Genomic DNA, 16,204 nt, shown 5'->3' with positions numbered 1-16,204 from the left:
GCACCGTGAGAGAGAGAGAGAGAGAGAGAGTGAGAGAGAGAGAACGCAAAAGAGATAGAGAGAGGGGGCAAAGGAAGAGGGAGAGAGAGCGGGGTGAGGGAGAGATTCAAGCGGCGCTGCGGGCTTAAAAAGTGTCCTTTTCTTGCTTCCGGTGAGGCGCAGCAGTCGTTTCCTCCGCAATACACTCTCGAGTGGTCGTGGGTTGCCTATTATAGAAGACCAAAAGTTGGAGCTACCCGGTGCGTGCGTGGGGGGACTTCTATAACATGTCGGGGAATAAGGACACCGACGGCGGCTGGAGGAGCTTTCTGTGGAATTCCGAGAAGAAGGAGTTTCTAGGAAGGACCGGCGGCAGTTGGTGTAAGTGATCGGTTTTTTTTTTTTCTTCAACTGTTGAATGTCACGACGCAAGATCGTTTTTTTTCCTTTGCCACCTTCCTCCATTTTCTGGCGACAGAAAGGTTGCTTGCTTGGTAAAGCAGCACCTGTTCGAGCTCTCCGAAGCTGACAAGGCAGCGTCGTGACTTGTCGGGAGTTTTTTTTTCTCCCTTGCGCCGTCATTTTGATTTGGGGAAATCGACGGCGCCGCGAAAATTGACAGCTTGAATTCACGCGAAAAGAGAACAAAACAGGGGAGAGAACTTGAGGGTAAAACGACTCAAATGTATTCAATTAAACGAGCAGAATCGATCAGTTAACGGAATCGATCATTTGAGCTAAAAAACCTCTTCATGACGACAAACTAGTTTACTACAAAGGCCTGACGAAATGGAAATCTGACGCGTAATAAAGGCTTCGCCGGTCGTTCTTGTTGTGGGGGGGGTTCGTTTAAAAAAAGGTCACCCCTGAAGGACAGCCTGTGCCGGGCAACGACTTTCTCTCGTAGGGAAAGTTGTGATCAGCCTGTAGCCTACAATCACACTTCTCCAGCATCCACACGACAAGCTAGTTCAATATCGAATGATTATGAATATATATAAGGGGGATCTGATTGGATGGTTTACCCCCTCAAAAGAAGCTAAAAATGAGCACTTTTTCCATGGTGAATAGTTAGCATTCCGGTCAGTGTTTGCCTCATCAAGCTTGACGTGGTTAGTAATAAACACGTGATGTGGATCCACCCCCTCCCCGTTTACAAAAGCCCCCCTGAATTGCATGTTAATCACATTTGAATGCGTCGATTCCGGTACTGTCGAACTGATCACGACTCACATGTCTCAAGCCCCCCCCACACACAATTTTCCTCCTCCTCCCCTGCCGTCGAACACATACGGTTAAATTTTCCGAAAAGAGGAAATTGGACTTTTGTCGCGTATTCATCCGAAAAAACGAGTTCCCCCGACCAGCTAACGAATGAGGCAACCATTTCTGGCTGTCACCAAAATGTTCGAAAGCAACAGGTTAGACATTGAACGCACCGCGGAAAGGGCTCGACGAAACGAAAATGCCTCCGAATTTAATTGGTTGTATTAATCATACTTTTCGATGGTGATTTTGAAGATTGACGCGACTTCAAAGTGCTCAGAGTGTCCGTGAACGTACCACAGAGAGTGCAAGGCTATGAAAAGGGGAGGGGGGGGGGGGCGCAGCGTGAATGTGGTGATGGTTTGTTCACCACAAGCTCCTGCTGCAGTGTGTTGGGGGATGGGACTCTTTCCATTGACTTGTGTCAGGTTGTTGTGCCTGTTCCCGAACTGCTAGATCAACACTGACTATCCCCAGCCACATGCGTGCGTGGGTGTGTGTGTTCGTGTTCATCTGCCTTGGGGCGACGCCCATGTCAAAATCGATTATGGCATTGAAATTTTGACAAGTTCTGCATCCAAATGCTAATTATTTTTCAAGCCTCCACTTCCTCAGGGAAAGTGAATCACTGTAGAGACCATTATTTGTACGCAAATTTATCAAAGGCATATTTTCATAATGTGGGAGTTTGGTAACTTTAGTTGTGGGAGTGTCTACACAAGTCAGACTCATTATCTTGAGCTGCACACATGCAACCGTGTGCCGTTGATAATTTTGTAGCGTGTACGTCCTGAGTTTGAGAAAAAGTGCGGGGTTTTGGCGTTTGGCCGCTGTGCGAGGCCAAGCGTTGAGTTTGTCACATGACACGGGCTACGACGCATCAAGACTACTCAAAATTGGCCACGACGTTTGTCTGCAACATGTCTACCGAGTCAAAATGGAGCCAAATTCGTGTATGCGGTAGTTATTACACGTTTATTGTAACAGTAGTTTAAAAGCATAACGACGAGCCCAGCCATTTGCATGACAATAATAAACTTGACTGTCGCTGCTATTTCTGTCACACCTCATTCTTACCGCTCATTTGCTTCGCAGATGACTGGCACTCGCTCGTAAATCAAAAGTGAAACGTTGAGATTCCTGCTATTGCTTAAAAAAGAAAAGTCAAAAGTGAATCTGATAGGAAGTGTTGTGACAGCAAGAAAGTTAGCGACTAAGCTAGCTATGGTTTCCAATGCCGCACGTGGGCGCAACTCAAAATGGATGCTGCTCTCGGAAGGCTGGTAACACTACGATGAATTGAAACTTCCGTGGTTTAACGTTAGACCAGCCGAGGCAGCGTCTGACGTGGCCCCGGGGGGCTGTCGGCTGAAGCTACGCTCGACCCGTCAAGCGGGTTCCCAGGGGTCCCGCTTGTAACTGGCAACAGAGGTACGCCTTGGGAATGCCGCCGTGACTACGGGAAACCGACATGAGATAGATGGTGTTTTGAATGAATGAGGGCTAGCTAGCAATTAGCATCACTTGAACAGGATACTAGCAAAATGAACACGAATGGCTTGATTGGTAGTAATCAAGCAAAACTTTATATTGTGTAATTACACTTTTATGACAACATTTTCAATTGAATTCAACGTCTGTATCGGCTACTAATCACGGAAGTAGTGTCATTTACGCACAAATTGATTCGAAAAAGCGGATTCATTCATCATCCAAATGACCGCTAACACTGTACAGCCACATTACATTACACGGACACTCATTTTACTTTACAGGGAGGCCACAACTGAGCCAGTTCCGGAGTCAAATTTCAAACTCGCTTAAAACAGCTGCTTCAATCCCAACCGGACCACTTTTCAATCTCAGGCATGAGGCCAAGCTTGGCGTTATTTTGCGAGTCCCGCTAAGATGCGCTCAGTTTCTTGTCTATGTTCAAACTGCTGTTGTGGACAGTTGTTTCTCTGCCAAACCTGTTGTGGCGGCAGCAGGCTACACCACGGGGGAGGGGGGGAAAATGGCCGGTGACTTATCCTGTACTGTGCTTCCCTAAATGGCTCCCCTCTCTCGCAACCGGAGAGGAGTGGAAAATGAGGCGCTCTCACAATAGTTCTCTCACAAAGCTTCCGCCACGAGACGAGAAAGGGATCCTTTGTGGTTGTAGTTCATCATAAAGCCGTCAATTACATGCAAACGACTAGTCGCCCCCTCCCGAGAACGCTCATTGCTCTACTTTTTTTTTTTTTTTTTTTAAAGATCGGGCAAATTAATAATGACCTCGGATTATGAAGGTCACATCTCCACAGTTTATCCAATGGGTACATGACATTCTCTTTTGTTTTGACGAAGCGTATTACCATGACTTTGTTTTCATGAACCAGACCCGGCCCCCGAACCTCGAGTTTGACACCAACGCTGTAAAGGTTTTATGTGTAACACGACGAAGAAATAATTGAAGCTGACCGTCCTACTCTTCTCTTTTGTCCACAGTCAAAATCCTTTTGTTCTACGTTATCTTCTACGGATGCTTGGCGGCCATCTTTGTGGGGACCATTCAGGTGATGTTGCTCACCTTGAGCAGGTACAAGCCCACCTACCAGGATCGGGTGGCCCCCCCAGGTACGTACGCTGCATCTCTTAGATAGCTTCCTCCATTTTGTCTTACACTCACGTGGAAACCTGTCAATGGCGGCGCCCCCCTCAGGTGACAGCAAGTGTTGCAGCCCTGCACCACGGAGGGGCTCGTTGTTATGGTTGCCCAGTGCGGTGCGAGGCCTCTTTAAGCTTGTTGATTAGCGGGACAAAATGCTCTCTGTAATGCCTAAGCTTTCGGTTAGAAACGGCAGCAGCGGCAGCGCATGTTTGAGCGTTATTTTTAGAGGCCATTGTGAAGCCCCTCGCGGTTTTAGTTTACCGCCCGGCGTGACTGGCGAGCTGCCGACTTTGGTTTACAGCGGTGTGACTGATAAAGGAAGCAGCAGGGGGAGTTTTTTTTTTTTTTTCTTCTCCACGCTGCCACTAAAAAAAAAGTTTCCACTGTGAAGGAGTCATGGGTGAAGAAGGCGGGAGACGCTCACAAGGCACACGTGTGTAAAATCTGCACAGCACTACGACTAACGTGTTTCCGCCTGATAACAAAGATGGCAGGAAGCAAAAGTGCTGTCAGAGAGCACTTAAAGGAGACTCATCCAGCATTTTTTTCCCCCCTTCCAGTTTAAAACAGTGCCTGGATGTCTTCAAATGTTTCGGATATCCTTTGATAAAAATGATGGCACACTTGGGTATTTTTTTGCAAGTTTGGTCTGAAGGCAGATGTATATTTACACAAGCTTTCCTCGCTTCCTTGCAGGTTTGTCACACACGCCACGCTCTGAAAAGTCAGAGATCGCATTCAGCATCAGGGACCCAAAGTCGTATGAGAAGTACGTGGACAGCATTAACAAGTTCCTCGCGCTCTACAACGACGATCGCCAAACCGACTTGATGAAATACGAAGACTGCGGAGGCAGGTTTTCAGCATCGACTCGCACAAAATGAAAAGGAAGCATCGTTAATGTGTTAACCTTTTCGCCGCACAGACACTCCTCAGCCGTACCGCGAACGCGACAGCATTGAGAGCGACAAAGGGGAGCGCAAAGCTTGCGGCTACAAAAGGTCCTGGCTGCAAAGCTGCTCGGGCAAGACGGACAACATGTACGGCTTCCAGCAGGGATCGCCGTGCATCATCGTCAAACTCAACAGGATTGTCAATTTCAGGCCCAAGGTGGGTGAGAGGGGAAGAAAAAAACAAAATGGCCAGCCATGAAAGATCGACTCCATCAAAGGGTGGGCAACAATTTACGACTTTATGACACCGCATAGACGAGTGTCAAATTGTAACGATTAAAGACATAGCAAGCGTTCTTCAGAACCGACCATTTTGGAGCAGCGTGCGGCGAGCACACCTCCTGACTGTCGGCCATTTTGTATGTGCGATTTCAGGTCCCCACCGATGATGATGTGCCTGTGCCTTTTCAAGCCCGAGTCAAGCCCAACTCCGTGCCTATTTTCTGCAAGAACAAGGTAAGCGGACTATTCTCCAATTGCATGTCACTCTTAACACCGACTCATTAAACACAAGAGAACATTGTAAATGTCAACCAAGAGCATAGAACTGAATGTCAACTTAATGCTAGTTAGCATACAGTATCACACGAGATGCTAAAGAAAATTAGCTTCGCAACACATACAAACAAGACTTTTTGCTCTGAGGGAACAACGACTATTACCAGAGCTTAATGTATGCCTCGTCTACTTGCTCTTCATCAACACCCGGTACAGCTCAGTGCTACCCCCGCTGGCACAACACTTGTACTACACAGCCAGCACTCCAACGTAGGACTTGAGAATCATCCCGCTCTTTTGTGTTTTATCAGCGCGACGAGGACGCAGACAAGATCGGCGATATTAACTACTATGGCTTTGAAGGCAGCTTCCCGCTGCAGTATTACCCGTACTACGGCCGGCAGCTGCACCCCAACTACCTTCAGCCCCTGGTGGCCATCCAGTTCTCCAACATAACGCTGGACCAGGAGGTGCGCATCGAGTGCAAGGTGTACGGCGGCAACATCAAGTATAGCGATAAGGACCGCTATCAGGGACGATTCGACGTCAAGTTCAACATCAAATCGTGACCTCTTCCGGCGGTCGGTCAGTCGGCGCGCACTCTTTACCACCCCCACCCACCCTTATTTGTTTTGACAAGCAGGTCTCCCCCCACCCCAAAAGAAAACACGTAGAGCCAACTGAGATGATAAAAGTCACATCCGCAAGAAAAAATAAACACCACTATAGTAGTCTTTAAATAATGACACAATACAGCAGTGGTTCTCAACTCTTGCTACCCTACTCCAGTTTCTGCCCGGGTTTTAAGCCAAGGAAAATATTGTTAGCCTAACAGGATGATTGCCAAAGTCATTTTTGTTGTGATAACAAATTAATGAAAAGTCCTGTTGCCTCCATTGAAATTTTGCAGATTTACTACGACGTGATGACTGAGAATCTACAGATTAAAAAAAAGGAACAAAGTTAAAAATGACTCAGGCAATGATGTAATTATTAAGCTCACAATATTTAAAAATTTTAAAAGAAAATGTCTTGCACACCGCCACCCAAAAATGTTACAAAATGTTTTGAAAAGTATGTTTCTTGTTCTGCCTGTCACTTTACATCACTAGCATAGATAGATGAACAAATTTTATTTGCGATTGATAAATCCTAACTTTTGGACCAATGTCACTTTCCCAGTGGATGGGAATCACTGCCCTCGGACACAGGTGCCAAACTTCAGGCCTACATCTGGCCCGTCACAGCATTTTATGCACGGTATCTTCATTTCTTGCCCAAATCCGTGCCAAAATTGTCCTCACGTTAAAAATGTTGGAATATTTTGTTTGTTGTCAAACTCCTTTTTAAAAAAGAAATTGATACTACTTTTTTATTACTGATTTCAAACATTGTTTTCCTATTTGTTGTTAATATGTAATAAATACTGAGGCCATTACACGTTTAAATGGTTTCAGAGTTAGAGCCCTCTAAGGGTGACAAAATTCTCTTTTTTTGCCAAATATATGACTATGACCATGAAGATTCAAATTTCTTTAACGCAAAATCTGGACTTGTTTTTGAAAATAAAAAAAAACAAAAAATCAAGACCTTTTTCCTGAAAAGGTATTTGTACTTGATTTTTGTTTTGTTTTAAAATACATGTTTGAGGTTTTTTTTTTTTGCCAACAATTTTTGTTTTTAACTGTCCTTAAAATTCTAATTCTATCCTACACTGCCATACGTAAGCACCGTAAACTGAGGGCGCCTCTGCCATTTTCTACTCCCCGCCCGCCACCTCAACCCACTTTTAGGTGCTGTACCACCAGTTGAGAATCACTGCTCTACAGGACTGTATTCCATTTGAAAAAAAAAAGTGCGCGCTTCATTCCCACATGGGCTTTTCGTGTCTGTCCACGGTTTTAGGATGTGGCGTAGCAATAGCAAAGCAAATCAAATCATATTTATTCTGCTGTACATGATGAATTTCACTCCTTCAGAGCCGTATAGACGCATCCATACTGTCTGAGGTAAAAAAAAAAAAAAATGAAATGAAACTCCACTACTACTACTACTACTACTTATTACTACTGACGTGTTTGTGTCGTAAAATCTCGTCGCGTCCGCTTTTGCGTGAGTGTCTGCGCGTGTGCAACTAACTGAAATACTAGCGCGGTACTGGATACCATCAAGGAAGGATCCATCATTTGTACGCTTTTCATTCCCCTCCATCTGTTGTTTGTAGTTTTTTTTGTAGTTCCTAGCAGTCCTGTTGAATGTTTTAGCCATGTTCATGGTGCAAGAATTTTATATTTATGCAGTTGTACATTTTATTTCACTTTCAGAAATGTCATGTTTTGAATCTGATACCAAAGTAGTCGCTGGTTGAAAAAAATAATTTCAAAAGAGTATCAATGCAGTATCCCGTTATATGTTGAGAAAATTAAGGAAAAAAAAAAAGAAAAAAGAAAATGAAGAAACTCAAAACATTGTCAGAAGTCTTCACTTTATTTAATCTGGCTGAAACAATAAACAACAACAAATTCATGTTTGTCCGTTTTTTTTTTTCCACAACTACCTTTAAGCGATTAGAATGAGTAAAATAATGAAGAGAACAAGTTATGCACCAAAATTGATTCTTAAAATATTCTATGCAATTCACAGAGCTGATTTTAAAGGTGCTAACTATTGCCGCATTATTTGGTCAGGCCTCAAATGACGATAATAATCCACATACTAGTCAGGAGTCTTCTGGTCAGAAGTTCTTCAAGGATAAAGTCTTGATGTGTCGTGATTGTGATCAGCTATCCAAGATCTTGAAGAAGTACTGCACCTGAGGAGCACAAAATGGCCACCCCTTCAGGTTCAAGTGGCAAATGGTTAACAAAGAGGCATTATGTTGCCCCCCCACACACACAACCACCAGCACCTCACCCCTCCGCTGCTAACAAAAGCTTTTGTTTCAAATTGCATCGTCATTCTTGTTCCCGTCGCACAGTAAGAGATCTGAGGCGGGCAGGATCGCGGTTCACGCTGTGGTCATGAGACCAAAGTTGGGTGGGAGGGGGGAGAGTATAACAGCCCCTTTCACACTGTAAAGGCAGCATTTTTCAGGTTGTCGCTATAGATGGCACCGACAGGAATGGGTTAGCAACATCTTTTAAAATACTGTAGCATAATTTCTCTAGTATATCACATCCTTAAAAATCGCTGTTCAAAAACTGACTTTTTATAAGCATCTTTGGAAAAACTGAAGTATCAACCGCATTGATAGCTTCCTCTCTATTATCTATTTACGCTTCATTTTTTTGTATCAGAGAACTTGACTTACCTTGCTGGTTTTGGCTGTCACCGTTTCCAGGTGTGACAGAGGAAGTGATGTCACAAAACCGAAGCGCGGCAAAACGTCCTGGATTTGCGCCGACGTAGCTCGAAAGTTTTTCCTTTCTCGAATGTAGCTCGAACTTTTAAGTCTCAAATAATTGCTCTCAAAAATTGAAAATGACCTCTTTCAATACCCTTTCTTTTTTCCCCGTCCCTTTGCGTTGGAAAATACACCGAGACCTTTTAGTCAAAATATGAACTTCACATGGGCTCTCGCTTGCCCCTTGTGTTTCGGCCGGAGATGCATCACACCTACCTCCAGGATGGCGGTCTTCAGGAAGATCTGTGCAATGGACGACGTTCTTGACTTTGTCGATGCCGTAAATGGCTCGCAGGGTGGACGGACGGAGGTGGCGAGCAATGGCCTGTGGAAGGACCAAAGGGAGTAATAAGATTCACATCAGGAAGTACTCTCCAGCCACATCCTGAAACTGAAATAGTTGACTCTCACTGGACATTAGATTAGGGACACCTGGACATAAATAAGTGAGGACTGCTGTCTTTGTGTTCGACCCAAAATGGCAGCGCAGGCAGCATCCCGCCCGCCAGTGTCCTTCTTTGAAGGTCACCGCGGCTTGCCGCCAGGAAATTAAACCCGCCCATTGGGTTCCGACACACACACAAAGACGAGTGTTAACTCTATGGAGTGAATGGCGGAAAGAAAGCGGATCATAAGAAAAGTCGGTTCCTATTTGTAAATGGGAGGAAGTCGCCACATGAACACAATTCGCGACGGCATTCATTCTCAAATTCACACTTTGGTTTATGATAAAACTCAAAACCTTTGTAGCACACCAAGTGCAAAAATATGTCCCAGCTTATGTTCCAGGATATTTCTTTCCTGAGGGGGACAAATGAAGAGAAACCTTGAAACAGGTTGTTTGTTTTTACTATTAATCAAATTTACAAAGTATTACCGCGCGTAACGATGTGACAGAGCGTATGTGTGCGTTTGTGTAGTTAAGGAGCTGCTGGTGCGTGATATGAAAGCTAATGGTTAGAACGCTGAGCGCTGTTGCCATGGCGACGCGGGGCAATGAGCTTGTCAGTGGGAATGTGACTCAGCACTGTTTTTAATTTGAAAAAAAACCAAACAGTTCAGCAAATTAATTACACTTGTTCTTAACATGTTTTAAAACTTAAATAATTAGAAAAACCATTGGATATAATCGTAAAATATAATAAATTTTTTTTGTTCCTAATTACAATAACTAGATAATATTTTCATTGGAAATTAATTTCTAATGAAATCCGAATTAAATGGAACGAGTATTTTTTTTTAAAAACGTACTTTAAAAATGAAAAAATAATTTCTTTCATTACAACAATTGAAATAGCGAATACTTAGAAAAAATAAAAGCAATTAAATAATTCAGACATATTGTATTTTTTTTTTCATGTTCACCTTGTCGTTACTATGCAGAGCAGTGTGCAGCAAAAAAAAAAGGTTAATTAATTGGCTAATGATTCCTAGACAGGTCACAGGAGCAAACATCCAAACGCTTGCCAAACGAATGAGGCTGGCTCGATACCGAGCTAGACGCAGGACGCGATGTTCGGGGTAGGGGGGGACGAGACCCACCATGCCAACCAATTGGAGCGAGGCCCCGACTGTGGTGCGAAGGTCACCGTGTGTGGCTGATGGCCAGAATGGACTATTGACGAATAGATCCACATCGCATGAGTGGATGACTGTCAGTGCTAATAATAAAAGACGCCACTCCTCTTTATCAATCAGACGCTCTACTCATGGATGACGCATTTGGGATGTGCGTGTGCGAGTGTGTACGTGTTGTCAGATGCCTGGAAGTTACACAACAGCATGCAACGTTGGACTGCAATAGCGTTTCTATTTCAGAAAAAGGCAGAGAGCGTCATCAGTTATGTTGCTGAAAGTTTACCCGTAAAGCAAAAACATGTGTTGCCGCCTCGGAAACCCGCTAAGCAGATGGGCTGACGCTATCGCTACGTGTCATATTCAAATGATGATTCTGATTATAATCAATTAAATAAACAATAGTTATCAATTAAATAATAAGAAAAAAGGAGTTGTTAATATCGAGTACATACATTTAAGATAAATAAAAATAGAGCTATAGAGACAAAATAATAGACAACTCAATGCAATAAAAAATAAAACTATACATGAGCAACATAATTTAAAATAGATAAATCACTAATATAAAATAGACAATAAATCTAACTTGAGAAAATAAAAGAAATCATTATAGAAAATAAACAAATAGAACAAGAGGAATCAACAATCTAATCTACAAAAGCAAATCATCTTGTTGGGTGTGTCAGAAGTTCAAAAACGACTCGCACATGACCTCTGACAGCGTCAGTCATGTGATCGCACACTCACTTGGTCACATCATCATGGGAATGTGTCACTGATAAGCATTGGGGAGGCAATGGCAACTTAGCCATTTGTAATGGTGCAATTCGCTCCCCCGCAGATTGTTCAAATAACTTACGAGACACGACTTTGTGGCAAAATGCAGGTAGGTGCCGCTGTTTTGGTTAGCAACTCACCGGATCGGCAGGACCGCAGAAGTCACGAAAGGTCTTGGCTACGTCGGCGCCGTGGAGCTCCAGCACCAAGCATGGTCCCAGAGACAGCTCAGTCACCATGTCCTGCGGGGAATACGAGAATGAACGACACATTTATCCAATGTCACTGATTACTTCGGAATGCTTTCCTTCCCGGTTGATGGCGCCGCCCGTGTCGTACTCACCATGTATTCCATCACGACGCCTTTGTATACTTCGTAGAACTCCTCGGCGTTGGCTCGGTCCACCTTTGAAACTGTGTGAAGGGAGTGAACATTAAAAGAACTACGAGTAGTTGTCGTCAAAGAAAGTGTGCGGTGGTAGTCGTGGAAAAACACAACGGAGTGGGCCAGCGTGTTATTACCATTTGCAGAGCGAGATGTGGGAAGCCAGCCGCAGCGATGGCGTTGATGATCTTGCCGGCCAGCCCTGCCGAACAAAATTCAAATGGATTCATATCAGACGCATGAATGCAGCAGCGTGTTTCTTACGGGGCTGACTTTTGAGACGCTCTCATAAGAGTCAGGCAGAGGCAAAATCGAAAACGTGACAGATTGTGAGAGAAAGACGACGAAGGTCACACAGGAGGACGGTGATAAGACGTTTGCCAATCTGGCTCAGTCTGTTTGGCTCGTGTGCCCCCCCCCTCTTAAAAAAAAAACAGCTGCTCCTGTTGCTAGGCAACCCGCTACTACTTGTGGGTGCCTGGCAACAGAAGCTTCTTCTATTCCAGTCATGTCTGCACGGCGCGTATGCTAGCGCGTGACCGCCAACGGGGGCGGGGCGGGGGGGACTCGGCCGCCATGACGCTGCGGACTCGTCTGGAATGAGATTGTGCGGCTGGAATAGTGATTCTGACAAGATGGATGCCAGTCAGAGAACCGATTCGAGCAAATCATCCGCAGCATCGCTCCCCCCGAGTCGACGAAATCAACTCAATAAACCATTTTGTCATTTCGGGAGATGAACTTTGAAAGTATAACATGTGCAACATTGTGCTCAGCGTGACAGTTGAGCATTCACTGCCGGTTGCTCTATCGTGGCCCGCATCAGAGATTCATTCTTAGGCTTATCTTACATAAACCGATCGTTGACATGTCTCGACACGAGACGCAAACTGCCTCGACTTTCACGCTGGTGTGGCTCCAGGCTATTAAAAATCTTAAATCCAAAACATTTCATAAGCCACCGGTCCGCATGCAAGGATTTAGGTGTGCTGAGTGGGTCGCAGAAGTAAAACCCGACTATACGCAGCAATCCCACGCAAATAATTTATGACTTCATTGAGTCTTCATTGGTTCTATAGTGACGCTTACCTTGTGAGACGGCGTGTGGTTTGATAATGCAACACGTGCACTGGGAATATTGCGCCGTGTTGACGGGCCCGTGGCAGATGGTGGTCGGGAAGAAGAACTCCAGCTCCTGCGCCACGTGAACAGAACGCTACATTAGAACATGGCGCCTACTTGCCGGGCGCCAAGACTAATGAAGAGAGAATAGCGGGGCGACATAAAGACGAGTGGGAACATGAAGATTTATGAGGGATGGGATAGAGGGCATAAAACCTGCTTGGACATTTGAATTGATGTTGCTGTTATACTAATGGGGACATGCATGGTACAAAGACTGGAAAGGACATGGAAGCAGTTTACTCTGGCTGCAGCGGTGAGGGAGTCGGAGCTGTGAACCATATCGCTTCCAAGGTGCCCCCGGGCGCTCTGTGGCGTCTCCTTGTGCGGCGCCGCCACATCCGAGGCTCCCAGGAGGTTCTTCCAGACAGACACGGCCTCATCTCCAACCAGCTCCATGGCGATCACGGGACCAGACGAAAGCTGCTGCACTAAGGAACTAGAGGAGCCAGACACGTTTACAAATATTTACTGTATATAAATACATCATCTCTTTCTAATGTGTAGTTTATATTTAATGCATAGCAATGACGTTAATTGCAATACAATGTTTGACACCTTGGAATAATTTGAGCATATCTGCACCCTTTCGTGCGCCTATTGGTCCGTTGGGAGTCTGGCCTAGTAACAGCTGCATGATCTGTTTTGATTGGCCCTATTTTTTTCTGCCTAGTAACAACTGTATAATCTCCTCTCATAGCTGTGAAACAGACTTATTCTAATTGCCTACCAACAAATACATTGATTCATTTCGTTGGCAAATTATCGTTTTGTCGTCAGCTGTTACGTAATATCGCAAATTGCGTCACCCGCTCTCAACATTTACACTCACTTGAAGAAGGATTTTGTCTGATGCTCCACATAAAAGTCTGCAGCTTGGCTCCTGTAATGAAAATATACTGTGATTTGTGTGTGAAAAGCATAAAAGGCTATGGTGAGCGATTCTTAGAACAAGTTTGTTTGTGTAAGGAAACGAATGAGGCGAGCTGAACAAGTGAAATAAATAAAACATAGTGGGCCTCTCGGGGAATGAGAACTCCATCGATATTTCCTACTATAAAAGTGTGTCAACTGGCAACTGGCAATTCATTCAGTATGTTCCTGTTAATGTATGCAACTAGTCTCTTACCATGCCCAACATCTGGACCTTGGCCCGTTTTACAACTGGTTCTCCCTCTCTCCTCCCCCCCTCTGATGTCTACTGTTCTTTATTAAAACATGCAATATAGTTTTCTTTTTTTTTGCGGCGGCCAGCTGAATAGATTCATGGTATTTAAACTATTCCAATGGGGAGATCTTGGACACGGAATAAATGAAACTCCCAAGGTACTGTAGAAATGTTTCCTACATTAAATTACCATGTCAAGTGTGTCATCTTGGCGTTGGTGACCATCAGGTTGGTCTGGGCGACCATTTCCAGCACGTCTCCCGATCTTGCTGACGCCGTCCGGCCTTAAGCAACGCGAGGGTCCTGTATACGACATTGCGTCATTTTATTACAATTTTTATGAGCATAAAATACTCTCATGCGACTTTAAGATTAAGACATGGGCCGTAAATGTGAAACAGGATTAGATTTGCTTCCAAAGTAGCGCTTGAAAAATGACAAAAGTCATCATTTTGACTAGTTCAAGCACGATATTCTGATCTGACGCCCGCGCTCATATCTAAGGAGTCCTAAAATAAACGGAGGCAGCTTTTGTGACGAGGTTAGGTCGTTACCGTTCTTTTTTGCTTCCCAGCTGCTGGCGTGTATTGGTCTGCGTAGTCAATGATGTTTGAGCTGCCGCGCAAAGACGTTGACCCGGTTGCCCACAAACAAATCCCTTGGAGCAAGTCTTCATATTTGGTCCGCCTCAGAAAGATGCGCTGGTTCTTCACGTCCAAACTGTCATGAAAACACAAAAATCCATTATCGTGGATTAATGGAGATAACCAGCAACTTCATTTGTGTTGCTAATAAGGCACGGAAAGGCCTGTCTTAAATAAACAGCGCTACAAGCCGTCAGCATAGTAATAAACATCAACTATGTCTTCGTCTGTTCAGTTCTTCACCCCAGAATAAATTCATTATCTATATTTACATCCATCCTTCTCATTGAGGATTGTACAGTATTAAATAATGTATGTAAATGAATAAATAAATAAAACAACACTGTACCATCTCAACAGAGTGGTCATGGGGGTAGTAAAAGAGCTGGTAGCGCCGTAGGAGTGATGCCGCCGGGTCGTACCAATCGGTCAGGAAGGCAAAGCGCTCCTTCTCCTCCTAAACAAAAAGAGACAAAAACATTAAGTACACTAGCACTATTTAATTCAAATTAAAAAACTTTAGTCATCCCCATGACATCCGGGATCGTACTTAGCGTTTGAGAGCCCCCTGGGCAATTATGGCGAAATGGCACGCCATATGGGCGAATAATTATTACCAAACTTCTTTTTTTTTTTTTTATAAACAAAAAGTCATGAATTTTGATAGCTTGTACACGTGTAGCTAATAGTGCAACAATCTCCATAGGAACAGAAAATGGACACAAACTGAAACAAACAAATGACTGACACAAATCTCAAAAGTACTTTTAACTCGCTAAACCGAAACTAAACGAACATTCATAATACATTTGTTCACCACAATTTGCTATATTATGAGAAAAAAATACGGCAAACCGTCAATTCACGTTAACTGTAATGCTAGCGAGTAAGCGACCGTGGATACTATGAGGGGAACACAATTGACTGTTTTCGACTGTGTTTTTCACCCGGAGGCGACTCTAAAGCTAACAAATAGTGTGTTCGTGTTGTCTGTCATATATCAAAAATGAGTTTTACTCAACTTACCATTATTTAGGCTTGAACGACGTGCTCAAGTCCCAAATGTTACGCTCAGCAAGCGCGCTATCTAGCTAGCTAGTTGTTTGTGCTCGTGGTGCATTTCAGGTCTAGTGTAAAGTTGGAGTAGAAATGAATCCCTTGATATTTAATGGTTCGTCACAAAGTTTCCAAACACATTTGACCCCAGACGTCAGTGTCAACAATATTTAGCAATTTTAAATTACAATTATTTTTATAACGACTCAAGATGTTTTGTCCTAATACGTCCTCGTGGGTTGAAACTTGGAGATTAAAAAAACTGAAGTTACAATTTCCGAAGAATTTTGAATGCGTCATTAGTTTCCATAGTAACTGTACAACAAGTTAAAAATGCATTCTGGCAACAAAGATGAGTGCGTTTATTTATATTAAAACAATTTACAGCTAGCCAATCTAAGATTTGGATCAAGTGGATCACCAAATACAGTAGCTCACCATAACAACACCAGCTCAGTGGCCTAGTGTCCGCCCTTTAACTTTAAATATGATATTGATCAGTCGAATAGGTGAGTGAATGACTTTTACCGGGAAGTTTGTAAGGTTGGTAAGACGTTGGTAAGACGTTGGTAAAACGGGAAATTGCAAGTGGGATTGAATAAAAACAAGAGTGCTTTACGTATTTTCTATTTGGAAATGTTTTAAGACACAGACAATCTTAAAGC

The 16,204-nt window shown here is 43.9% G+C and overlaps 2 protein-coding genes across 2 annotated transcripts; one reads left to right on the top strand and one right to left on the bottom strand.

Annotated features, from left to right (window-relative positions):
- The first annotated feature begins 53 nt into the window (after positions 1-53).
- atp1b1a (ATPase Na+/K+ transporting subunit beta 1a) lies at positions 54-6,364 on the top strand. Its single transcript, XM_037250208.1, has 6 exons — positions 54-360; positions 3,733-3,861; positions 4,592-4,747; positions 4,821-5,005; positions 5,224-5,304; positions 5,658-6,364. Exons 1-6 carry the CDS (start codon positions 267-269, stop codon positions 5,913-5,915), a joined length of 903 nt encoding a protein of 300 aa, XP_037106103.1. The 5' UTR covers positions 54-266; the 3' UTR covers positions 5,916-6,364.
- A 471-nt stretch (positions 6,365-6,835) lies between these two features.
- nme7 (NME/NM23 family member 7) lies at positions 6,836-15,016 on the bottom strand. Its single transcript, XM_037250337.1, is given in 17 exon segments — positions 6,836-8,158; positions 8,966-8,977; positions 8,979-9,074; positions 11,245-11,346; positions 11,448-11,510; positions 11,627-11,691; positions 12,579-12,684; positions 12,915-13,110; positions 13,504-13,554; positions 14,030-14,118; positions 14,121-14,142; positions 14,394-14,420; positions 14,422-14,447; positions 14,449-14,504; positions 14,507-14,559; positions 14,828-14,940; positions 15,002-15,016. Coding segments are annotated over 17 exon segments (1,125 nt in total). The 3' UTR covers positions 6,836-8,125.
- Between the last annotated feature and the right edge of the window lie 1,188 nt (positions 15,017-16,204).

This window comes from Syngnathus acus, chromosome 4 (genome assembly GCF_901709675.1).
Source record: "Syngnathus acus chromosome 4, fSynAcu1.2, whole genome shotgun sequence".
NCBI classification, from domain to species: domain Eukaryota; kingdom Metazoa; phylum Chordata; class Actinopteri; order Syngnathiformes; family Syngnathidae; genus Syngnathus; species Syngnathus acus.
The sequence above is the reverse complement of the archived record's forward strand: the minus strand, read 5'-3'. Positions and strand labels throughout refer to the sequence as shown.

Excerpts from the sequence above, each read along its gene's own strand:
- atp1b1a (XM_037250208.1), top strand. The coding sequence starts at position 267 with ATGTCGGGGAATAAGGACACCGACGGCGGCTGGAGGAGCTTTCTGTGG. Across the intron at positions 3,862-4,591 it reads GGATCGGGTGGCCCCCCCAG|GTTTGTCACACACGCCACGC; the intron begins GTACGTACGCTG and ends GCTTCCTTGCAG. Across the intron at positions 4,748-4,820 it reads GAAATACGAAGACTGCGGAG|ACACTCCTCAGCCGTACCGC; the intron begins GCAGGTTTTCAG and ends TTCGCCGCACAG.